At 37.2% G+C, this 26,115-nt stretch overlaps 2 protein-coding genes across 6 annotated transcripts in view; both read right to left on the bottom strand.

Annotated features, from left to right (window-relative positions):
- Window positions 1-1,609: 1,609 nt before the first annotated feature.
- LOC121327124 (probable G-protein coupled receptor 88) lies at window positions 1,610-2,683 on the bottom strand. The gene has a single exon (XM_041270936.1). The coding sequence runs from the start codon at window positions 2,642-2,644 to the stop codon at window positions 1,610-1,612; it is 1,035 nt and encodes a 344-aa protein (XP_041126870.1). The 5' UTR covers window positions 2,645-2,683.
- Window positions 2,684-8,050: 5,367 nt separating this feature from the next.
- The window catches only part of LOC121326932 (dual specificity protein phosphatase CDC14AB-like), a 62,965-nt gene continuing 44,900 nt past the window's right edge, over window positions 8,051-26,115 (bottom strand). For 2 of the 5 annotated variants that reach the window (XM_041270588.1, XM_041270590.1), the window contains 6 exons: window positions 24,245-24,404; window positions 20,257-20,357; window positions 19,362-19,409; window positions 18,022-18,147; window positions 17,217-17,586; window positions 8,051-10,195 (listed from right to left, as the gene is read on the bottom strand). In XM_041270588.1, coding sequence (XP_041126522.1) covers window positions 10,172-10,195; window positions 17,217-17,586; window positions 18,022-18,147; window positions 19,362-19,409; window positions 20,257-20,357; window positions 24,245-24,404 — 829 coding nt within the window. In that variant the 3' untranslated portion in view covers window positions 8,051-10,171. The remainder of the gene's footprint in view (window positions 10,196-17,216; window positions 17,587-18,021; window positions 18,148-19,361; window positions 19,410-20,256; window positions 20,358-24,244; window positions 24,405-26,115) is intronic. The other 3 variants (XM_041270589.1, XM_041270591.1, XM_041270592.1) reach the window with 2 other exon arrangements.

Here is a 26,115-nt window from a genome sequence, read left to right as displayed (position 1 = left end):
CGTTTTACTAAATTTGTAAATTCAAACATAGTCAGATTTAAAAAAAAAAAAAAAAAAGTTTCGTTTAATATCCCTATTACTGTAAAGAAATATGACGTATAACGTGCGATTAGAAGAATCAGTACAGCCCGAGATTTGCAGTCGTGTTATTTTTGTTTTTATGCGGCTATATGTTTCACCTGGTCCTTTCTGATACTTTCTGTGTAGACGCAGTTGCTATACAGTAGTAAGAGGAACCGGCACCCACCGGCACTCCCACTGAGATTAACCTTTTTTTTTTTCAGTCTGTGTTGCGTGTTACACTGGCTTCCTGTGTTGTAAAGCCAGATTAAAATGATATTGATTTTAGAATGGAGTGGACCTGAGATGCGGTACTGAACTTCCAAATCTAGCCTATACCGCTTCAAAACACAGTTTTATAAGCGCAAATTGAAATCAGAAGGGCCTCCTAGTCGATATGCTACTAACAAAAGGCTATCCAGGTGATGACAAATAATTTGGAATCACGTGAAAATATTGAAATGCATTGGCTATATAGGCCAATATATAATACAATACATGGTTACAAAAATTCAAATACAGCAATGTGAACAAAGATTTAACTTTAAATTAATTCATAGATTTATGTATTTATTTATTTTTCAGACTGATAGTGTAAAAATACAGTTCGATAGCCATGCAAGTTCCTCCGACTTCAATGGTTTATTTATTTTACTTGAACAGTCTTTTTTAATGAATGCGCAGTTCATGTGGGGTTTTTATGCTGTGGTTTATGTGTATTTGCAGCAGTGGTCACTTTTCCAGTGAAAGTCAACAGGGGGCTGGGCTTTCCCAGTTTCAGCATGATGTCTACTTAAAACACCTAAGTACAAAACCATTTGTGTATTACAATGGTATTCACTGCAGATGCGAAATCATATTGGTAACCCAGGAAGGTGATCCTCATCGACCCAAGTCTTTGTTTCACCCAGTAACTAAATATATATTTAAACATGGATTGTTTACCAGTGCACACAAGACAGCGCTTACACACGGTCCATGATCCTTACTGAAAAACCACACGACTTTTACATAAAAACAAGACAATAGGCTATCTTCAATATCTTAGTGTAACTTTTTTTCCCCAGCACAGATCACCTTAAGCTTTTTTTTTTTTTTTTTTTCACAAGCATGTCTAGGTTTTTGTGTGTCTTTTTTCTCTACTGCGTGATCGTACTACGCGAGTTAAACAAATCAAAGACCTGCTTGACCTCGGGGTGCTGAAAGAACAGCTCCGCGTAGTGTGACGTGGTCCGATTAAAAAACAAAAACAAGGTTTAAAAAGAAATCCGGATAATGAGAAGTTTGAAATAACAGTTTGTATAATGGTTCAATGCAGATATTGATGTGATCATTAAAATAAGTAACTTGTAGGTGAATGGAAAGTCGTACCCACATGAGTTAAAATATAGCAAGCACAAAAAGTATATTTTATTACTATAATACAGTAATACATCTACGCCATTTTGCAAAGTATATGATACACGTCAAGAAAATAAGCTGTTTATGTGAAATACAAAGTTTATTAAAATGAAAAGTCGAGAAATGAACATTTCACTGTCTGAGTCTTTTAGCGTATCTCAGTTGAGAAGGCCAGCCTGTTGGTTTGTTGCGAAATAGTTTGTATAACCGGCTCCACACCGACTGTGGGTCCTCTCCACAACTCCCCCTTCATAACAGACCTGAACGACTTTCTGAACTCCTCGTTCTTCCAGGTGTAAATGAAAGGGTTCAGAACAAAAAGCGAGGAAAAAACTATCCACGAAACAGTCTGAACTCCTTTTGGAACCGATCTGAACAGACCAAGAAACAAAACCCAAAACATTGGTTCTGTTGTCAGAAGAAAAATGCAGCACACTGACAACACATAGACTCCAAGCCGTTTGTCCTTCCTTGGAAACGAGTAGGGCAAGTTGTTTACAATCTGAAAATTTAAAACACTAACCCTTTTCACACTAATCTGCACTTTTCGAAATATTTTAAAATAGCAGTAAAGAATGACAGCAGTCTGAATCATTATAGTCAGTGCCGAGAACCCCGAAGTGTAAGAATTAGCCAGGACGGACCTATGCTTGGAAAAGGCAGTCAGCGTCGCGAATCTGTGCAGGGTGCATCCGTCTGCGGAGTGTCTTTGAGCTGTCAGCCAAGGTAAGACGAAAACCAAGGACAGCAACCATGAAATTGCAATCATCCATTCTGTATTCCTCCTCTGGTAGACAGACAAATAGGTGGCGGGCATTTTGGTTATCAAAACATACCGGTTCACGGCGATTAAAGAATGGGAGAGCAGAGACACTGTAATACCAAGGAACAGGAGCGAGTCTTTAAATACGTGGTATCCCATTGACAGGGATGAGTTTGTTGACACGAGAATTACTTCATGGGGCATCCAAAAAGCGCACACTAGGAGGTCTGCAACACACCCGTTGACGATGAAAGCATTGCTGGTTGTTCTCAGTTTTTTGAACGAAACAACCAGGTATATGACAAATAGGTTAGTAACGGTCCCAGATAAAAGTATAAATGAATAGGCAACTGCTTGGGGAATTTTGGCACCGGTCGTCTCCTCACACAGACTCTGGTGGTGGTCCGATGTGTTTTTCATATTGCAGATGACTTTTCTAAACCTTTACGGCTTCCTCGTGTCTGAAGGGGAAAGTCATTAAATGATATGTTGCAGAGACCTGACGCTGCAGACCGCAGAACCAAACCTGTAACGAGCATACCCGTCGCCCATTAGAAGCGGTGTGTGTTCAGCGGTGACTGAAGCAGTGAGATGCATGTACTGTACACTGAGCTGCTGTCGATTGAAGTTCATGAATAATGCATATCAAACGAGTAAACCCTGCGTGCAAAAATGAGAGATGTAAAACCCTCGCGTTTCAGATATTCAGTGCTGTAGTGTAAAGGACACTTCTACCGCATCACATTCTACTTTTAGTTTTGTTCTTTAAAGAGTTTTTTATTTACGTTATTTATATCGTTACGTCTATAGATTATATATATATATATATATATATATATATATATATATATATATATATATATATATATATATAATTACATTCAGATGTTGCTTGATAGGCTGTCCCTCAACTGATTCATTTTGTATGTAAGTGTAATCCCTGCCACTTATTCTATAAATACCCGGTCACAGTATTACTGTATATAAAAATTGCATCTCCCTGAGAAAGGCAGGATCAGTTACCACAGGCTTTGATAGACGGGCTCATGGGAAGTGCTTCTGTATCTCCTAACATTGGCGTTTCACAAAACAGTTCCCGTTTGTTTGTGGACGGTCACTTTCTTATTGATATTACTAATTGAATAATGTGATAGAGCTTTCTCACTGGCTTAGGAACTTACTTTTCTAGCTGTTTGCTTGTAATCTAAAATATCCGTAAACTGTAATGATTTCTACAGGAATAAAAAAAGCAAGGTGGTTTTTTTTGTGTTTGTTTTTTAAATGAAAGTAAGAAATCTAAAAGCCATCTGAAGTCGACTGTGCAATAGGACATAATTATGATAGACTATGCAAAGATCACACCCTACACATGACGGGCAATGCTCTCCAGGTTGGAATCAAAGAATTACCATAAATTCAATGTTGTTTTTTAATACAAATACAAAAAAAATAAATAAAGACATGATTGATTTGCAGCATAAACCATGGAGCGCTGCAGGATAATTCTACTGTTTTGTTGTCCACAAGGCTAGCAATCCCAGGGTGGTTTCCTGCAAAGAAAATCTTAAAAAGGGTTTAAGCAACTATTCCCACTTGCAGTCTGCAACCAAGTTCATCAATGCATTGCTCTATACTGTGCAGACTTTAGAACAATCTGATTGCTTACCATTGCGTTTCTGTATCCCTGCAGTATTGTTTTCAACACAACAGTATTTGCCTTGATATTTATTATTCACAAAGACCTTTCCCGTGTGGCTTATTCACAACAGTGACAAAAATGTCAGTGACACTATCCCCACCACAGCTGTAAATACAAAATCACAGCTATCAGTATCGTGCAAAAGTAAAAGTCACCAGGACCTACTGTACACCCACAGTGTGCACAGGTTCCCATTGAAACCCAAACACACAGACAGACAGACAGACAGACAGACAAACAAGGAGTCTCTTCTAACCCCCAGAAGATAATGGCCAATAACCATAACTTGTAAATAATGTCAATAGCAAATTTCATCACAATTGGATAAGCAATAGCATAAGCAGATATCTAAAGTATTACCCATGTACTTTACTGAAGTACAGCTACCTGTTTCAATAGTATGTTTAAAGTTTAAACGTGCAATAATTAAATGCAAAGATGTATGTTAGTTATCTTCAGTCTAATCATCACGCATTTAAAGAATTTGGTAAATTCTCGACTGATTTCAAACCTCAATTCCATCAATCTTGTTAAAATGGCCTGCAGATACTGTCTGTAATTCTATAACTAAGAAAAATAAAACATTGAATTTATTGTAAACATAGGTTGTGTGTGTTTTTTTTTTTTTTTTACCCTCACTATAACGCTCTGCCTGTTTTTGCCCATGGCCCTTACCAGGCGGTATAAAGAGGGTTGACTGTAGTAATTATTAGGCAGAAAATGTGTAAACCTTGAGGTTTACACATTATAAATTACTCCAAAAAAAAAAGAAAAAGAAAACCAATTTGCTAGCAACCACCCTGTTATCGCACCCATTACTAAATCCCATGCAGTGGGCAGTAAAATGCAGACAAACTGGAAAACCTCCTATGAAGAAATCACTTGAAAGGACAGACACAGCTTGATGAAAGATGAAATATGTAGGTTGTACATACAAACTGCGTAGGCAAGGACCAGTCTTTAGAAACCAGCTTCTTGGATTGATTAGCAGACCTGCTCGCAAAAACGCTTACCAATTCATCTTCAAAAACCTTTCAGTCCTCTGAACAATGACCCCATAACCAGAGAGGAAAATAAGAAACACAAGGGTTCATTTCTCACCCTTTAACTTTAATGAACACAGACTGCCAAATGAGAATGTTGTAAACCATTCGAACCACCAAGAGGCAATTAGTAAGAAAATCTATTAGCATTTCAATCCTGAGTATGAGTATACATTTCCAACCACCCACGTCTATAAAAAGAAATCATTTGTGTGTTGGATCAGCATACACAGTTTCACATCTAAGATATGTGTTTTGTAAGAGACGTTTTTAATCTTGTGCTGTGAAAAGGCATGGGGTAAACATTTCAACAACAAACTCTTGGGCCCCACCATTCGTGTTACATTGAAAACTCTATAGTTTGTTTTCTGAGGCTAAAGCATTTGCATTTTTTTACTTGACTGTAATGCAAAGCTGCTTGTTTAGTGCGCCTGTGTTAATAAAGCATTGGTACAGTAAAAAATGCAAAGAACTGCAATGCATTTATCAGTATTTATAATGCTTTGTGAATATTTTACCTATTTAAGATGACCCTCTAATATCTCACATTCATATCTTTATAGCACCCCTTAATGTTTACCCCATCTCTGCACTTTGCGTCCTAAGAAGCAGACCTTGTTGGTTTTCCATTTGATGAACTCTCCCTAATCCTAGTTTCTGCTGCAGGCACACAAGCTGCAGCCTTCCCTATAGACTAAGCCTTTATAATCTGTGAACAGGCATGTTCCTGCTATTACTTGCAGCAGTAGGTGGTTATTAATGTCAAAGAAAAACATAAAAAAAATGTCCTGCTTCTTTGTGTGCAAGTTCCTACTCCTACAGGACCATATTCTTTGTAACAGTTTTAAAATGAAATGCTTTGGATAAATGTGCACCTTTTAGGGGTCTCTCTCTCTCTCTCTCTCTCTCTCTCTGAGTAAATGAAGGGTAAACTGCAGAGTTGGCAGTGGCTCCTTAATAATCTGGTAGCCTCCATGTTGTGGCACATGTTAGTGTGTTTAGACCCTCCTCGAGGGCTGTTAGACGTGATCCTGCTGTCCTGTACTTGCCATTAGATGAAAGAGGCCAGGGGCTGATTAATCTGGTCAGCAGAGTGGCAGCTTTCTGACTGCAGGTCACTCAGAAGTTGCTTTACTCTGCAGACAGCACATGCTGGAGACATTTTGCGTACAGGTGGAGTTTTTAAAACAATACCAATAGAAGAGTCGCTCTGTGATCTTCGGATTTTAGGGGAGCCCTTATTTTTTAATCCTGTTTTTTTCTGTCAGTTTTTTTTTTTTTTTTTTTTTTTTTACCTCCAACAGCCTTTATTCTGCTTTTTCACAAGCAGGGGTGACAAAACTCTCTCACTTAATAGACTAATTGTTTTAAGTGGAAATCTGGAGAGATTTTAGCTATAAAGGTTGGATTCCATTTTGTTAGTTTAACAGAACGGGTTCTTTTAAATTTTAGAGCTTCATTTTCTCCCGGGCTTGTACATTTCTGATCTCTGTTTTTAGAAAAGCAGCAGTTGCCTGAAGAGCAGCCAGTGTTTCGTCCTCTAGCAGTGACTCCCGCTGTCTGCGACGGAAGTGAAGAGACAAGGGAAGGTGCTGACGTTTAAGAATTTGAACAATGTATAGTTCCATACTTTAGAGAAAACAACAGCTGTGTGGTGTGTGTGTAGGTGTGTTTATTCAGTCAGCTAAAAGATCTGGCTGACACAAGCTGGAGAGTAAACCTGTCTCTCCCCAAGTGTCTCCCCAGCTTGGAGAGCTGTACAAACCACCCATTCCAAAACGCTCTGGGGACCTGCAGTGGAGAATCCTGCATGGTATAATTGCCACAAACAAGTTTGTGAGCAGAATCAACCCAGAAATCATAGAACAGTGCCCACTGTGTACATGATGCAGTGTACCATTTATTTAGTGATTGTTCAAGACTGACTCCCTTGTTTGACCTGCTCAAAAATGTATTAGCGGCCATTGGATGATGTTTTACAAAAGCAGCTTTTATTTTTGGAGTAAAATACAATGCTAAAAAAGATCTGTCTGTTGCCTGGTTAACTTGTATCTAATTTTAAGGATGCAGATAGTCACTAGGTTTAAAATTGATTTGACATTTTACAAAATGACCTGCGACCTGAAGAATTTAAAAACAGTGTATTAACAATGCTCTTTGTGTGCATAGTGAGGGTGAGGAGTTAAGTATACATTTTTGAAAAATCTGTGGTTAGGATATTGATTAGTTCTGCTCTTTTTGTTTTGATGGCAATGCCATTGTTTATATTTACATAATTGATTTAATAAAGAGCTCCATAGTTTTCACTCTACATCAGGAATCAGTAATGGTTACTGATCACTATAGCAAAGCTGAACAATGCAACACCATTGGAATTAGTCCCAACACGGCTTTCAAAATATCATAGTAGACTTTTTTGCCTTTAACACAGTTCAGACTCTATACAGTCCAGGTACTACAGCATGAGAGATATTTTTATTGAAAGTTAATCATTCAGTTATCTTTAAGAGATCCTGAACAATCCTTTCTAAATGTCCTCTCTAGCATGAGGACATGTGGAATTGCCTGCTTTGGCTTGTCTTATAACACTTTTTCATCTGCACAATGAAACCAGCCTGTAAAACTCGATCTTGTGCAGAGAAATTTAACCTACTGTAGCAACCATGAACATGCACGTTTACATGTATTTCTTTCACAATTGCACATTTGAAACATAGGGAATGGAAGTGCACAGCAAATACAATTGAATGAAATATTCTGCAAACTATGACAACAGTGTCACTAGATAAGCTTTTTCAATAAAGACACAACAAATACTCAATTCAATGTTTATTTCATGATTTCCTTTGCAAATTTGTTTACAATTTATAGTTTACAAATGAAGTTATACACACTGCAGAAAAAAATATATATGTACTTTCACATCTGATATTTTCTATACATTTTCAAGAGGTAGAATGATCATGAGCCTCTGTATATATATATATATATATATATATATATATATATATATATATATATATATATATATATATATATATATATATATATATACACACACACACACACACACACACACACACACCTTTGTTTGGAATGTACAGTTTATTATTATACGATACAGATAGACACAGTGATTATTGTTATTTTTATTCAGTAGCTGGACCCACATTAGATTCAGTACAGTATTAAAGCACAACCTGCAAATACTCAAATAATTAAAACTGGGTTACACTCTAAATAATAAACAAAACTTTATTCATTTTCATTTAAAAGTTTCATAAAGAAATATAAAAACTCATTTGGGAGAGCTGTTACAGAATTGGATATCCTGTATAGTCAAATGCTTTTCATTATAGTTGTGTTTTGTTATGTTTTTTTCATGTCACTATTTCTGGACTATTAAAAACTACCTACCTTGTTTTTTAAATTTTTTTTATTTACATAAATCCAAACCATTAACAGCGCTCTAGTTTGGGTGGTGTATTGGAATAACCTGAAACTCCCACAGTTTTCTTCAGGCAACTTTACTGTATTTTTCCATGATATCTGAGAAAAACTGAGTGAATCCAAACATTCTGGAAGTCAAGTTATGCGAGAACCCTCAATTGCAGCCTCCTATTTCCTAACAGATTGGGAGGCTCCTTTACAGTTTTGAAGGATTCTTTTTCTGCATGTCAAAGGATGAACCCAACAACCCAAAGCATGTCCCTTGTATTTGAGGGAGGTATATTAGCTGCACTGACAGTAACAGAACTCTGCTGAGGGTGCTGCACCTGGACACACACTGGACCAGGTCAACGTGTATGAAGGTCATCTGAGAGGGGAGGGGGTGGGGGGGCCTTCGAATACTAACCTAGTAAACAATACAAACGCTTCAGCCCTGCATTTATTGGGTGTTGTTAAAGCAAAATTAAACTGTGCAAAATTGCCCTTTGTGTTTATTAGATCTGGCCCATTACAAAGTGTGTAAGTTAAATTATTTTTTTTTTGTCTTCTGCACCAGTTTGCATGATCCCTTTATTAACATAGTAAGAAACTCACATGGGGATCTACTCAATTGAGCAAACAGTAACAGATCTAAAAACTGCCACTATTTTGAGATTCAAATTAGGGCAAAATATGTCATTTCATCTATTTTTAAAAGACAAAAATAAACTTAAAGAGGCACTACTAGAGATTTTGTTATGTCAAAGTCCCTGTCTAATGATGACTTAAAACTATGGGGTTTAGATCCGCTGCATTTGGCTCAATTGAATAGACCTCATGCACTGTTAAGCACTCCGGAATGAAAAAACACTTTTTTATAAAAACAAATTTGGCCAATTATTATTATTGTTAAGAAAGTGCTTATTACACTCTGTACAGAACATGCCATTCAATTAACCACTGTTTAGATTTAAACTAATGAAAGTATACTGTCCCAGTATTTCACACAAAAGTAACACGCTGTACTTGCATGTAACATTAGCCACTTGTACAGACTCAACAGCTTAATGATGCTCATTGGGATAAACTACCAAACAGTGCCTCCAATTCACACTTCCCTTTTTTGGAGTTATCTAAATTTAAACATTTTAATAGTTGAATTTGTTGGTTTCAAAAGCAAATCTAAACAGCAGACATTAGTTAGATTCCAAGGAAAATGTAAAAGATTAAAAACAGATCTACACTTCTTTTCATTATTTTCTACACATTCTAATATCACAAAATATTGTTTTGGTATTTTTTTTTTTTTTTTTTTTAAATAAGAAAAAAATATCAAAATGAATATTTAATGTGAAAACACTTTCAAGCCATTTCATTTACCAAAATAACTTTTTTTTTTAAAATATACTTTGCATATGATAAAATAAAGTCATTACGCCGCATTTGCACTCCCTCAGTAGGTTATAACAGCACTGTGATTTACACTGCAGGTTTGCTGAAGAGGTTGCGATTGCAAAAAACCATGACAACTGCCTCAGTAAGGCTACCCTGTGCAGACCAGAAACACACACAGTATCACAGCTATTTTATTCAGTGCCATTCCCCCCCCTCTCAAGGCTGGAAAGGAGAAGCATCCATAAAAAGTGCAGTAGTCCTTTTATTTCCTTGGAAGGGTTGAATAAAACAGGATTGAGGGAATACTTTTCAGAATTTGTAGGAATCAGGCGACTATGCTCCATGTGTCATTCGCTTTGACTTCAGCGCAGTAGAGAAGCTTTAGTACTGAACAGACTGAAGGGACTGCATGGGGAGGAAAAAAAGAGAAAAAAAAATAAGCACATTTTCCTCGCCAGAACTAAAAACAGAATTACTTGTCTGATGACACTATAGGCACAAGAGGGGCGTCCTTGAAAACTGAAAAAGGATACACATTAAAACACAGAAAATTGTGGAACGAATAGGAAAAGAGCATGACATGAAAGCAGCCCTACAGCTACTGACTGGACAGAACTAGTAGAGAACTTCAGCACTGGCAACAACAACAATATTGTCAGTTTTTTTGTACCTTGTGGGGAGAAAAAGGCTAATCTTGTGTGATAAATCAAATGGTAGTAAATGGTTGATTAGTAATGATATCTAATGCACATGTTCTACATGCACACACACACACACACACACACACATATATATATACAGTGGCTTTCAAAAGTATTCACCCCCCTTGGACCTTTCCACATTTTAATGTGTTACAAAATAGAATCAAGATGGATTTAATTGGGAGTTTGTGCCACTGATCAACACAAAAAAAGTTCACAATGTCAAAGTGAAAAATAAAATCTACAAATTGTTCTAAATTAATTACAAATATAAAACAGAAAATAATTGATTGCATAAGTATTCACCCCCTTTGCTATGACACACCTAAATAAGCTCTGGTGCAACCAACTGTCTTTAGAAGTCACATAATTAGTTGAATGGAGTCCACCTGTGTGCAATTAAGGTGTTTCACATGATTTCAGGTTAAATACACCTGTCTCTGGGAGGTCCCACAGTTGGTTAGTACATTTCCTAACAAAAACTACACATGAAGACGAAGGAACATTCAAAGCAAATCCAGAATAAGGTTCTTCAAAAGCACCAAATCAGGGGTAGGATATAAGAACATTTCCAAGACAATGAATATCCCCCAGAGCACAGTAAAGTCCATTATTAAGAAATGGAGAGAATATGGCACAACTGTGAATCTGTCTAGAACAGGCCGGCCTCAAAAACTGAGAAGGGCACTAGTCAGGGAGGCCACCAAGAGGCCTATGGCAACTCTAAAGGAGTTAGTCTTCCATGGGTCCCCATCCAACTTGATGGAGCTTGAGCAATTTTGCAAAGAAGAATGAGCAAAAATTGCAGTGTCCAGATGTGCAAAGCTGGCAGAGACTTATCCAAATAGACTCATGGCTATAATTGCTGCCAAAGGTGGCTCTACCAAATATTGACTCAAGGGGATGAATACTTATGCAATCAATTATTTTCTGTTTTGTATTTGTAATTAATTTAGAACAATTTGTAGATTTTATTTTTTACTTTGACATTGACTTTTGTGATGATCAGTGGCAAAAACTCCTAATTAAATATATTCTGATTCCATGTTGTAACACAAATGTGGGGTGAATACTTTTGAGAGCCACTATATATACTATACACACACACACACACACACACACAGATCATCAAAAGAAACTTATAACTTATATTTGAGCATCAAAAGAAAAGTATCACTTACATTTGGATAAAATTCACTAGACGTAATTCACTAAAACTGCAGTGACTTTTTATTGTGCTGATTAACAACTGACATCACAAAGATGTTGCATCTGTCGATCTTGGGCAGGTGTTGTGACTGTTGGTCTCCCAGTTTGTGGCCTGTCATTGACAGAGCACATAGACAGCTGAACCGTCCACAACACTAGGCCAACCAGAGGGGTCAAACATACCCGGACAGTAACCTGGTGTCTGGTTATACCTTCTCGCCAGGTTTGAAATTGCTTTGCTGCAAGCAGCCAAGACAGCGAGACACAGTACGCTGCCCTAGTCCAGCCTCCAACAAGCCAATTGCATGAAGGCACTGCTCTCTTGACAGACGTGACATATTGTTTTTTTTTTTTCTGTGATTTTCTGTATTACTTCTATTCAAGCTTGCAATTCAGCATCTGAAATCACTCCATATCCAGTACCCAATCAACTGTCTCACCAATTAGGTGATTAAGTGCATATGCTTCAGTCATAGGCACTCAAACGTGTCATGGTCAAGGATAAATGATTGAGTGATTAAAAAGAAAAACACAAATAAAACGGGTACAGGTAACGAGCTATCTACGATACATACATATATATATATATATATATATATATAACACACACACACACACACACACACACACACACACACACACACACAAAAATGGATATTTTAAATACTCTATCGTGATTGGTCAAAACAAGTCACACGGGGGTGTTGATATTACAGCATATCACCATGGGTCAGCACTTTTTTCAAAAACGGGCAAATCACTGGCAGATATCCATACAATAGAATTTAAAAACAAAAACGGCAGACATATTGGAATTTATCGCAATAAACATGACCGAAGAGATTTATGTGAATGTTGAACTTTTTGGAAATGTAAGTGTGCATGCGATATTGAATGAATCTGAATCGGACACCAACAATTAAAGTAGTGAAAAAAAGCAAAAGTATTCAAATAAATTCAAAACTTGCCATTCTGCTCACTCTGTTCCTTCTCCCTGAACTATGGCGTTTCCCTATCCCATTTTGAAAAAAATAGTTTTAAAAAATATCTCTTAAACTTTCAGCTTTTCACAAAAGATTTGCGTCCCTCTTAAAAGAGACTTTGGGGTTAAAAGATGTTTTGTTGCCGTTGCTCCCACTGTCCGTTCTTCGGTCTGCCTGCCCGCTGCCACTGGACCCACCCCCTGCGCAGCTGTGTGATCTGATGCTGAACATTTATAAATTCATCTCGATAGTTCCTGCCATACCTTTTAAATGTGTCCACGTATGATGGTACCATGTCTTCTGCTGTGCCCTGCATTGCTTAACACTGGTCCAGCAGTTCTCCACATTACCAAGCTGTAAATTGCAGTCAGTTTGATAGTAACCGGGTATTCCATGCAAATAACATCTTTCTTGCCACTGTGAAGCTGTACTAGCACAAACCTGGTATGGGTAGCTGCTGTTACTACCCCAGATAACAAAGGATGATATTAAAAAAAAAAAAAAAAAAAAGCACACACTGAGTAACTATGATAACGTCCAGAACACACTCCTCCCCAGACGCCTAATGTACACGAGCAGCGCACTAACATTTGTGCTGTGTCATGAATAAAACAGGCAGTAATATTTTACTTTAAAATGTAATGATTAAACAAGAATTACAAGAAGTGTAATGAATAAAAACTGCACTTTCATTGGCAATGTTCAGTTCAGCATCTGAAATTATTTTTAAACCGCCAAAACAAATACAAAATTCCCCTTATAAAAAAGATTCCAGTTGTTTCACTCACTTCAGCGTAATTAGTTTTTTTATGAATAAACAATTACTTTTTGAACAAAAATACCAACAAAAAAAATAAAATAAACATTACAACCAAGTAAATGTTCGCGAGGCACTTAATATTGCGCGTGGGCCCGGTACACCTAATAATCTTATATAGTATTGTGGGACGGCACCCGGAAACACACACACACACACACAAATACACACACAGACACACACTTAAAACACAACTATTTGTGAAGGCATCATCAGAAACAACTGAGAAATACATTTTCACCCTAATTAACAGGAAAGTAGGGTGAAATTAAAATTTACTTTTGGGATTTGATTTGGAAGAGTGCAAATTACTGCTAGCAGGAAACAACTTTGTTACAGGAAGGAGCAGTTATTTAAAACTTTGAAATAGTTTTCTGCACCTAATGTTTCTCGGGAAGAAACGTTTGTGCAGCCACACAATCTCAAAGCAATCTCAAAGCAAGCCCAAAGCCAGGTAAAGCCAGATTTACTGTAGAGAAACAAGAGAAACATTGGAGAGACAGGATTGAGAACAACTATGAATTATCACAAACCTCAGAAAATAGAAATGAAGGGAAAAAAGCAATCAAACATCACCTACATCAACATATTGTGAAACTCAACAAGTGAAGGTAACTGGTTCACAGGCTTCTTTAGATTACAAATAACACAAAACATGCAACCAGAGCAGCGCTTATCAAAATGACCTCAACCCTTCCTGTAATGAAAAAGTGTATGCAAGTGTAATTGTTCTCCCAGTTCCACACAATGAACACAAACTCAGAACACACTGCATCCAACTGTCAAAAGAAAATGGAAGACCATTACAAAAAAAAGAAAGAGAAAATGATTGTAGGAAATTACGCTCTAAAGGTTGAATCCAAACCAATTATGGGAAAAAAGAAAAGGCAGTGGGTAGTGGTTTGAACATGGATTTAAAAAACACAGGAACCAAGTTTCTATAGGGCGAGCAAATAAGCTGCAACTGTGCAATTATGTAGCTAATATGAACAGATTTATACCCATTTTGCACTTCCATTAACTGCATTGGTTTCAAATGTTCTGACTGCACTATAACAGTTTTCAGATTATTTGTCATTTATATCCTTTTTTCTGGGTACAGTATTATTTTACAGTGGCTTTGTCCATGAACCAGAACACTATTTATCTGGCAAAATGATTCTGTTATGTTAGCACGGTTCCTTTACAGCACACAAGACAATAAGCTGTAGAAGGCAATGGAGTGTTAGTTTACTATTAAATTAATTTATGATAAATTGAATGGCAAATGGTACAAAATGACAGCGGAACATGATTAAATTATTAAATTAATTGTTCAATTCATTGCCAAATACACCACCCACTCAATATATCACGGGTGTCGGGGTCCAATATAAATCTGCTATATAATCGAGGCCCCGACATAGCGAGAGCCATAAAAAACAAATAAGCTGACAAATACTGTAAAACCACTCCCTCGTCAGAGTCCAGTACAAATCCTCTACGCAACCTGCTTTTTCTCATTTTTCACATAAAATGCAGCACGCCGTTTTAATTCATACAGCGGAGAGCAATTGCTTTTCATCAATTTCAGTCTAATTAATTTCATGAGTCTTGCTCTCCTTTCTCAAATGCACAAACCCGCTGTATTGAAATACTCTATTCCCAACAACATAGGAGGCTTGTTGCTAGGGAGCTGACGTCACTTTCTTGTAGTTTTTGCTAGTGCATTGCTGCCACATGTGAACACCTCACTGGCGAAAATAAAAACCGCTTCAGCAAGAAGATACTTAATTTGCAATATGTGTGTATATAATAGCAGTATGACATGCATGCTTTTTTTAATTGTTTTGTATATTGTTGTTTGTGATGTGCAGGACGAAATAAAACAAACAGTGATTCTAAGTGCCTATGTATATTGCAGCTAAGGCATACGCAGTTAGACAGTAAAAATTGGGAGCCAACTCCAGGACCACAACATATCCAAATCCGCAGTAACACGTCTAAAAATCTGTTTATACAAATAGCAGTGCGACATCTTCAAAAAGAATTACAAAAATAAATGAATGCACCTAGTTAGGAAAACATTGCCTGTCTCACATACTTCTTGCAATTTGTTTGTAGTTGCAAAAATATAACCTCTTGAACTAATTAGAAGAATACTATCCCGTTTTACATGAATATGTATTTTCCAATATAAAGAGTATACACACAGGTGTTCAATGAATGTAATAAAATATAATGTACCTTAAAATGACTTTAGCTGCCTCTCTCTGCAGATGGAATCCTAAGAAAAAACCAAGTACTACCTGCTTTCTGCGTATAGATCGTGATCCATATAGGGGTGAAGTGGTTCGTTTTTGTTATTAAGGACACACAAAAAAATAGTTTTTACCACTTTGGAAACCCATGAGCCAATTAAGTTATAGATTATGACCCTATTGTGAGTCAGAGATATAGACCATCACATTTTTAACCCCTGCTCAGATTACGAAAATGATGGTTTGTGGATACATACAGGATACAGTAAACCACTTAAGTGTCTACATTTCACTTTCACTGTAGTGAGGAATTACATTGAAAAAATCTAGAGCTTGCTTCAGATGCCAGCATGTTGTGTACGCTTACTGTATGTGATGGCCCAAGTAACAGAAAAAAATATCTATTGTCAGTCTTAAAAGGGGGAACCGAGACATACAAGTACTCTAATGCTGTTTAAGTATGATATTAAAGCAATCACTGTCACTAAACCTGTCTGAACAAATAACTGCAATTTATTCAGCTTTCTTTTGCAAATAGCTCAAGTGCATTAAGACCTCAGAAGAAAAAAAAAAAAAAAACACTAAATGATTCAATTAAAAACATTAAAGCAAAGTTATAAAAGATACCATGTATACACATACCGACACCAAGACCCAAAGATCTTGATTAAAGAATAATAATAATACATTAGGAAGGAAAGGGGTTGACACAAAAAAAAAACTCAGAATGCAGTTCAACCTATTTTTATCATGAGAAAGCGATTGACCCTGCCCTTAAAGTTGCGCTGACCAAAGGATGTTCTTTTGCTGTTTCATGATGTGTTCGCGTGACAACGACACACAGTTGTGACTGAACAGTCGATTTACAAGTGCATGTAAACCCAGCCATTGTTTTCATTTCTATATAGCCCGATTCATTAAAAAGAAATCCCAAAAGTGGTTTACGGTTAATAAAAACTACAAATTCAGCAGAACAATATAGGTTATTATGAAAAAGCTACATGCAATTAGAGATAGAGTCATGAGTAACTATATATAATAATAATAATAATAATAATAATAATAATAATAATAATAATAATAATAATAATAATTACCCTATTTAATATATTATAATTTAAAAACAGGACAGCAATACTTAAATGAAACACTGGCAAACTAATGTTATCAGGGAGGGGTACAACCCGATCTGTAAACATTTAAAAATAGTTCAAAAAGTCGGATACCAGACAAGAATTAAAAAAAAAAAAAAAAAAAAAAAAAAAAAAAAATAGGACAGGAAGCCTGCTCTCTGAAAGAGCTACTTCTATGTATAGTCTGCATGCAATCCCCTTTGAGGAAGGAGAGGCTGTGAACAACCTCTGAGGTACTGAAACCAACCTGTGGGTCTACTCCTGTCATTACCAGAATCTAACCCTATCCATTTCATTAAAATCAGCTGAACAGCCTTTTAAAAAAAAAAAAAACACAACTTACAGGGATCGAGCGACTCAAGTATCGGGCTGTAGAAGAACGCAGGCCAATGTTCGTGGAGCGGTAGTTGCCGTATTCGTCTAGCTGCCTGCTAGAGGGGTAATGGTGCTGGCCGTAGTGGTTGAGGCCACATTTGCTGGTGCTGCTGGTGGTGGAACGATTGTAGTGGTTGTTGTTCAGATCGTGATAATGACTAGCAACTGCCTGAGAGCTGCCATTTGAAAAACTGGAATGGCTAGTGGGGAAACCCGTCCTAGTAGCGGAAGATGGTGATGATGAAGAAGAAGTGGACGCGGTCATTTTACTCCCCGAGTCATCGTCAGCAGCATAGATGTTACCTAGGGAACTGGCTAGACTGGAGTTTATGGAGAAGCTGAATTGGATACAAACATTGTGGAAATAAAAACATAAAAAATGCACAAGTACACAAAAACACAAACACAAACACAATGTGCATGGCTAGGGTAACTCATGCTGCGAGATCATCAGATAAAAATATGTGCTTTCAAACATGTAGGCAAAGCTACTGTGTACACAGCTCAGTGTGGATATTTCCCAGAAGCCTGGGAATGAGCAAACCAATATTACAAGACCATGTCCTCAGGGGAGATGCATTATACTTAGGGAAAATAATATTTGGACTTAGAAGGAGAAACAAATGCAAAAGGCCGAAGCTTTATAACATTTTTTTTAAAAAGGAGTTACCTGTCATTTTTTTTCCTCCCCACACTCTCAGACATATCAGACATAGTAACTGCACGACAGCCGGCTGCATTTCCATAAACCACTTTAATTTAATTAGCTGCACCTTTTCAGGTTGGATCCTGCAGTCGTGCTTCTGCTTATTCTCTTAGCAGAGGCTGAGCTGGAGGCTGGGACTCTGGAAGACTTGAGAGGAGACGTGGAACCCAGGGCACTAGTGGAGGTATTGAGTCTGTATGAACAGTTAAACAAATGGGTGTGTCAGTAACATAGGAAAATAAACAACCCCTTGCATTACAGGAGTCCATGAAAATTTAGATCATCAAGACTTGTTTCCAGCGTGTAGGATAGCATTTCAGAAGTGCACATACAGTAGGCTGGATTTTATTAGCTTATACTCCAGTCTTTCATTTACCATGGGCAGATCCGGAGGGGGTGTCCAGAGGCCCCCACTTTCGTTAATTTCAAAATATTGTTTCCTTTAACGGTATGTTTCATATCAGGTATCCCCCCCCCCCCCCCCCCCCCATGAAAGTCTGGATCTGCCCCAGTTTACTCCTATTTATTTTTTTTTTTTTTTATGAAAGGAGAAATAAAACTAAAACGGAACATTTAATAAAACATATTTTCAACTAAAAAGACTGGAGTAAATGCTAATTAATTATGGCCCATAGTTTCATTAATCTGACGAGTGGGTCCCAAGATATAGCCTTCGATAGTCTTTATTAAATCACAAAGTACTTTGTAATTTGCTTTTTACTTGTAGGAGATCTGGAATCCCTTTGTGAAACACTTTACTGGCATCCCTGTCTGATGTTGTCCATGTGTTAAAAATACACAAGTTTTAAGTACAACATGCTCTCTGCTCCTCAAAAATACATCATCTGTGCTGAAGTGTTGACAGGAAGAAGGAGGCCTGCTCAGGAGGTGACATGTCTTTTTATTATGAGGTTCTCTGGAAAATTATCAAGTCGCACTCAAAGCTTGAGCAATTTCTACAAATCAGCATATTCCACTCACTAGCACTTGTGATAAAACAATTAATCATGCTGAGATACACTTGGCTCTTTATATTCATGGTACTAATTAAAAAACAAGTAATCTATTACTCATTGCTTGTTAGTTAACTGTTTGCATCCCTACTGGTGTTGCCTTGTAACAGTCACTGTTCTAATCCCATATAAAAATGTAAGGGCATTTGTTAAAGCTGATGTCAACTGGCCCCCAATTGCCCTTCTGGAGGAAAAAACAAATATGTTTTGGTTGTTAAAGGCTAAGGATCACGTTTTAAAGGGTTTTCATGATTTGGAGAGACAATTTGGTAGCTCATTTTATAGCACTTCTGAGGTCAACCCATCAAAATGTGTGTGAAATTGCATGAAACACTGAACTCAAAAGCATTAAAAATGTAATTAAAATGAATCAATGTAAAGAAATAGAACAAACCTGAAGGGCTGCGAGGGAGACCGAGTATGCATTTTCATATCGTCTAACCTGAAACAGCCAGCATTTAAATGTGGTTAAGGCAAAAATGGAAATCTCTTTTTACACATTTAATGTGGTTGCTACATGCTTGTTTTGCACAAAGATTTACTCAGAGGCAAAGCAAAGCCTGGGTTACTTAATGGGTTGTACAATGATTAACACAATCAGTCAAATAGTAACATTAATAATTTGAAATAAAATAAAACTAAAAAATACATTTTTGTCCATAAGGTAAACATTTCAGAAATCTGTCCTTAATCAAGCCTATGCCCGATTGTTTGTTCCCTTAGAGAGATTTATAAACGCACACATTCCTTCTCGTCCTGCAGCTAACTATACGTCAAGAATTATTTTTTAGAGTACTCTGTAAATATCCTCTAACAAAAGCGATGAAAAAGTTAACAAAAAAAAAAGTCTGTCATTCAAGCTGTGTTGTGCAATTGCTTTCCAATAACAAAGCCATAGGAGATGAGATTTTAGAAAACATTGACATTTATGACAAGAAAGAAAATCTGTTGAACATTCCTTTTGATAAAAAATATACAGGAGTGTGTTGAGTTTTCAGACATTGTTAGACGGTGGTTCAAAAAAGGTCACAAAACCCAACCAGCTCAATGAGATTTATGGATTAAAATATGCACCACAGAGCAGAGTTCTCTCAATATACAAAAGCATGCTTTCAACTGCCTTATAATACAGCATGAATATACGAGTAAGATGAGGCACGTGAGATCCGTTTAACTTTAGCACAATTTCAGTGCTTCCCTAAGAACTTCCCTAAGTTCAATAGCTATTGCCAGACAGAGGACATTTCTGGTTTTAACGCATCATCCCGCTATAGTTCAGGAAGCCTTACCTTACTGCACCAGTTGTGGCTGATCGGGGTTGTCTTGTACTTTTTAAGGCACGAAGTTTGTCTCCTTGGGTCATTGAAACCCCGTCCTCGACAAATTCATTCTGCAACGAAACAGAAAGGAGATTTTCGCTTTCTGTGCATGCACTAGAAGTTCATTTCAGTGCATAGTGTTTCTTATTGTTATAAGATAAGCCATTTTGTGCAGTTTAGTTAAGAGGATCACAAAGTGAAGCAGAGTTGTCCTGTGTGCTTGAAGTGTGCACAATGATTTATGTTATAATAAGACACACCCTACACACACACACAAAGTACTGGCTTATTATAAAAAATTACCAAGACGAAGGAACTGCTACCGGGAAACATGAAAAAACACGTTCCGAGAGCGACACATAGGGTGGCATCTATATACAAGATGGGATTTTGACAAATCCTTAGAGATTTCTCATATAATTGTTTTTCATATTAGTTTGTTTTACCCACATGCAGCAGCATTCAGCATATACAGCACAAAATCACTCTCATCCATATCCATATTTACTACATGTTCTTACTGGATTTTACTCATACAAGCAAATATTTACTATAAGTTTGAACTGCTCTTACTCAAACTCACTCCTACTTATAATTTACTGTATTCTTTATTTTGCTCTTCCTTGAATTTGATCTTAATTGTGCTTTCATATCTGCTCTTATCTGTATTATGATATTCTGTAATGTTGTATGTTATGATGCGATAACTTGTAATGGATATTTTATAACGTGATATTTTGATAAGTTGTCCTGGATAAGGGTGTCTGTTAAGAAATAATAATAATAATAATAATAATAATACCAAAAGATCGAACGGCTTGAAGACGATTGCCTCAGAACTTACTGTAGCTCTGGCAACAACTTCAACATCACGTGTCTGGAGGTGCCATTCATCACAGCTGCTGAGTGAACTCAACAACAGCTTATGAAGCATGTGGCAAAATCACTGTCTACATATGGCACATACAGCAACAGCAACGTGTCATAGAATCAACAATATGTAGCAAAGGAAATGCTTTTTAAAAGTAAAATATCAAATTCAGATTGCTTTTATTTATTTAAAAAATTGGATGCACAAAATAATATTTACTGTAATCTAGTGCAAACACACCATAGAAAAAGTTGACAAATGAATATTGAATCAGGCTGCTCCATTTCCCATAATACATGCATATCTAAACCAGAGACAGTTTTCATTGAATGAAAAGACAAATATGTATTTAAAAAATGTTTTATACTCATCCAAGGATATAAGCAACACACTGCAGGTGGAAAAATCTGGATATAAAAACAGGGAGATAGCTCTCAACAGCTCAGGCAATCAGATGCCCAAAGTAGTACATTGAAAAAAGTGTGTGAAATACTAATTAAGGTTACAGAAGTTCATTAAATTAAATTCAGATAAGCAGGTTAGAAAATCCTGTAGTCTACAGTATATTAACAGCGACAGTTCTTGAACTGCTGGTCTTATTCATGTAAACCACATGCGATTTACTGACCCACTGCAAACAGTGTTAAGAGCTGACACCGATCATTCAAACAGACCCATCTCTTCATTAGCCCACCCAATAAGAGGCCAGAAAAAAAAAGAAATAACACACGCCCCCTTTTCAGTAACAACATCCTTAATTACTGGAAGGTATGCTTTAAACTATAGGTATAATGGTATTAACGGAACATGCACAGTTGCATCACATTTGGATGAGTAGTTCTCAATTTTGGGGGTACAAATTTAATACATATATGGGATCCAATTGTCCATTGTGGACAAATTGCCAGCATCATACATTGACTGGGAGTGAGCACTTCACCTGCAGTTTGCCCACTGTGGACAATATAGGCCTCTAGTGTATGTAGTACCTCTATTCGTCGTGATAACACATTGGAAGGTTAATAAAAAGCGCTGTGCTGTTTGAGTAATACATCAGAGGTGACAAAGTAATTTCATTCTAGGTGACAAAGTCAGCTCCCGAAAGATCTAAACAATGAATTCCACCATGAAAGTTTTGCTTTCATAAGTATTAATGTTAATCCAACTATGATCACATCCTACTATTCTCCTGAAAAACTTTCCTGGATGAGATCCAAAAGGACTGCTTCTCTATTTTAAAAATACGCCAGTCACGTTCTGTATTCACACATAGTCACCAAGGACCAAGAAAGGAAAGCCCCAAGAAATTAGTACTACCCCCCCACCCCACCCCACCCAGAAAGTAAAGCCATATTTGCACTCTTTATGACTGAGGAAACATTTTGGGAAGCCCCTGTTCACTTTCACAGCAACACATTACTGTATCTCAATATACTGCTGATTGGCTACCATATTATTGTTATAAAATGATGAATAATCCTCTCCCTGCACTGAAACCCTAACCTTAAGGTCAGTATCCCATATTGCAGTCATTACACATCTAAAGTAGTTAATGTTTGGCAGTGAATAAGTGTTTTTGTTACTTTAAAAAAAGGGACCAGAGGAACATTTCGTGATACCTTTGTACATACACTTAAAGCATCCACAAAATAAAAATTACACCATTTTAAAATGTATGGTACCAACCAGCTTTCTCTGATGGATCACGATAGAGCGTTTGGTCTAATTAGTGCATCACAAGGCAACTTAGAACACTGGCAAAGCATGTTCTTTGTTTTTGTTCAATAGCATTTTCAAAGCTATATTAATAATTACAATAATGATACCAATAATAAATCAAAGTAGCTGGCATTACAATTTATTTATTTATTTTTTTAAACAATCTGCCTTTCAACAATATAAATGCAAATGTGCTTTTCATTTTGAGGACGGTTAAACTCCTTAATGCAAATATCAAAAGGGCACATAATGTAATTAACATTATAAAAACTAAATCTGCATAAGCACACATTGTTCATGTATCAGACACATGACTGCCAGTTTGCTTGCCTGCGTTTAGAAACAAGAGGCTATTCAAAGTGTGCTAAAGCCATAACATTATTTGTAAATGACGGACGTTTGACGAGATTGAAATGGTGCTTTATTTCATACATTTAGCTGTTGGATATCCTGTGATCTGCTCTGTATAACTGTCTATTTTTGTTTCTGCTTAGATTATTTTTTGCCAAACAATTAGCTGCTTTTGAAAATATCCCTCAAGCTGTTTTTATGAAGCAAGGTTGCAAGACAAAGGCTTTACAAAGTTAACAAGCTTTGAAGTCATCCTCAGAGTGTGTACAACAGACACTGAAGTGTTAAACTGAAAACAGATGAAACCATCACTGGATCAGAATGTGCTGCTGGGGGCAATGTTGATCTCTGGTACTGGTAAAGCATAATTTACAGGTCAAGTACTTATATTTCACACTAATCTTTTAAAAGCAGGCAAGTTCAGCCAACTGCTAATCCAAGGAGCTGAATGGAAGACACTATTATTACTGTAAACATTTACTTAATTATTTTTAAAAACACATTATAGGTGTGCCACCATGAAATAACAACATTAAATCAGCGTGTCTGGATGTTTGTTTACAATTGAAAGTTATGACTTCAACCGGATACAAGCTCCAGAAACAGACCTTCCCAAGAACTTCCTTTCCATTGCTGCTGCAAAGAATTATGAACGCTAGTATCCCAGAAGAAAGCACACGTGCAAATGCAAAGAAAACTGCTTCAATTCACAAATCCCTCCAAGTTGCTCCCATTTACTACATGAAATGAGGTGTCAATCGTTTAAAAAAAAATACAACTGGCCTGTCACTCATCTCTCTTTCTGTTAAATTGATTCCCATCCCTCCACCTCCCCAAATCACCACAGTTTTTCAATTACCCCATGGTCAACCACAGGGGGTCTTAGCTCTCAAATCCATTTGGATAAGATGAGAAGCACTTCATTTGGTACCACACTCTATAATCATCATATAAACACCACTGCTTCCAAATCCTGTGTGGTGGGGGTTTGCCCTGAACTAGAAAACATGTCCTCACCTCTTGCACCCGGTCCATGCTCTGTGTTTTGTGAAGGGTCCCGCTGATGGAGATGTCGTCCATGCTGGATATGATGTTGGAGACCCTGCCCGCATCCAGCGGCCTCTGCTTCTGTTTGGACCTGTGGACGTCTCCCTGGATGCAGAGGCTGGCTTGTTTCCTGAGCGAAAAGATTTGTAAAACATAAGAAAAGCAAAAAGGTCAGGTAGGCAAACTTACTAAACAGAATGACCTACAGTTTTCATGTTCAATAGCATGCCAAAGCAACGCAATGAAAAAATAAGACAGAATTTACAGCAGTGTGAAATGTGTCAAACATTTAAAAACAAAAACATCTTCTGAAGCCACAGCACACGTAGCCAATCAATTTTTTTTTTTAAAAGCATGCTATATTTATAATTCACCCTCAAAGCAATAATTACTTAGTTACAGATAATCAAGAGCAAATTATATATAAAAACAATGAATTTCTATTCAACATTTCCATTTTTGTGGCCAGCACCATATAGAAGACTCGTCTCAGTACAACACTGAAGACCTCCCCCCATCTATCATATATCAGAAAATGGCAAGAATAGAGGGTGCAGTTTCATGGCTAACAAGCGTTCCAACCTGTGGAGATACGTCAGCATACGGACAGAGCTTGGAACTTTCAGAACCATTCTACCAGATTCCATTGACAAACAATTCACTTTGGAAGTGGTGGGGTGGAGGTGGGGGTGCCATTTTAGAAGCACAATAACACACTCCAGGGAGTCAAAAAAGTGGTTCAAATCTGTTTAACAGCACTTGGCTTCACCTGGTGTTGAGCGCCCCCTCCCAGCTGTGTGGATATTAGATCATATTTGAACACACCGTTATGTGTTATTGCTTTCTTATAAACCTTGTGTACTGCAGTCAAGAAACATAGCTATCACTGCAGCCAGTAAACCACCTACTGGCAGTCAAGACGATATAGAGTCTGTGTCTGAAGCACAGAAAGGCTATAAACCTTACTGTGACTATTACTGTCTAGTATAAAAATAACAAAAAATGCTATTGTTCTCTATAGAGAGGCTTACATGTTTGAGGGAAACTCCAAAAGGCAGGATTAAGGTTTCTCTTTCCCCGAACAGCTTGCGTTTCTTATCACCTACTGCTTTCTTCTCCCTCCTCCCCAGAAGACAAGATGCTTGTCAGCCGTTATGAATCCCAGTTGGTTGACAACCTCCCACCCACCCACATACCCACATCTACCTCCCCTGGTTGCATAACATAAAATAAACCAACGTTTAACTAAAACTTCCCTTTTTCAGCCTAATGCCAATATATTACACAACCCAAACTCTCACCCTAATAAAGACTTATAATGCACCTCACTGGCTCCGGGCTAGATTTTCTCCGTGTCAGAGATGTACTGTAAACTAATTTCCATGAACTAAAATTATCACATGCAAGATAGGGCTTCTGTTTAGTACCATCTCATACTGATAAAGTGCTAAGTGTTTTTCCACAAACCGAAGAGAATTACTAAACACAATTGTTTCCCAGGAGGAACTCTAAATTCTAGTTCAGTAGCACATGACCCCGGTCTGCCCCTAGTGTGTTTCTACAGTGCCTCTGCTGATGACCATGCTGTAACAGAGGATGATCATGAGTATCAGTAGCATTAAAAGTATCTAACAAGTAGCAATACATTTAAGAAGCAACATGACAAGCTTACAACACATTTCCTAAATATGTTGAGATGCACTCATTGACAAGAGCACTTTTTAAATGACCAAAGATATTGTGTAAAGGAAGCCAATGCATAAAATGAGGCCTGAAATAAAGAACAGACACACACACACACTGTTGTTTCTCTTGTTCCTTTAAAGGCGAGTTGATGTGGT

The sequence above is a fragment of the Polyodon spathula genome, chromosome 14 (assembly GCF_017654505.1).
Source record: "Polyodon spathula isolate WHYD16114869_AA chromosome 14, ASM1765450v1, whole genome shotgun sequence".
In the NCBI taxonomy this organism is placed as follows: domain Eukaryota; kingdom Metazoa; phylum Chordata; class Actinopteri; order Acipenseriformes; family Polyodontidae; genus Polyodon; species Polyodon spathula.
This window is presented reverse-complemented; position numbering and strand designations above follow the sequence as displayed.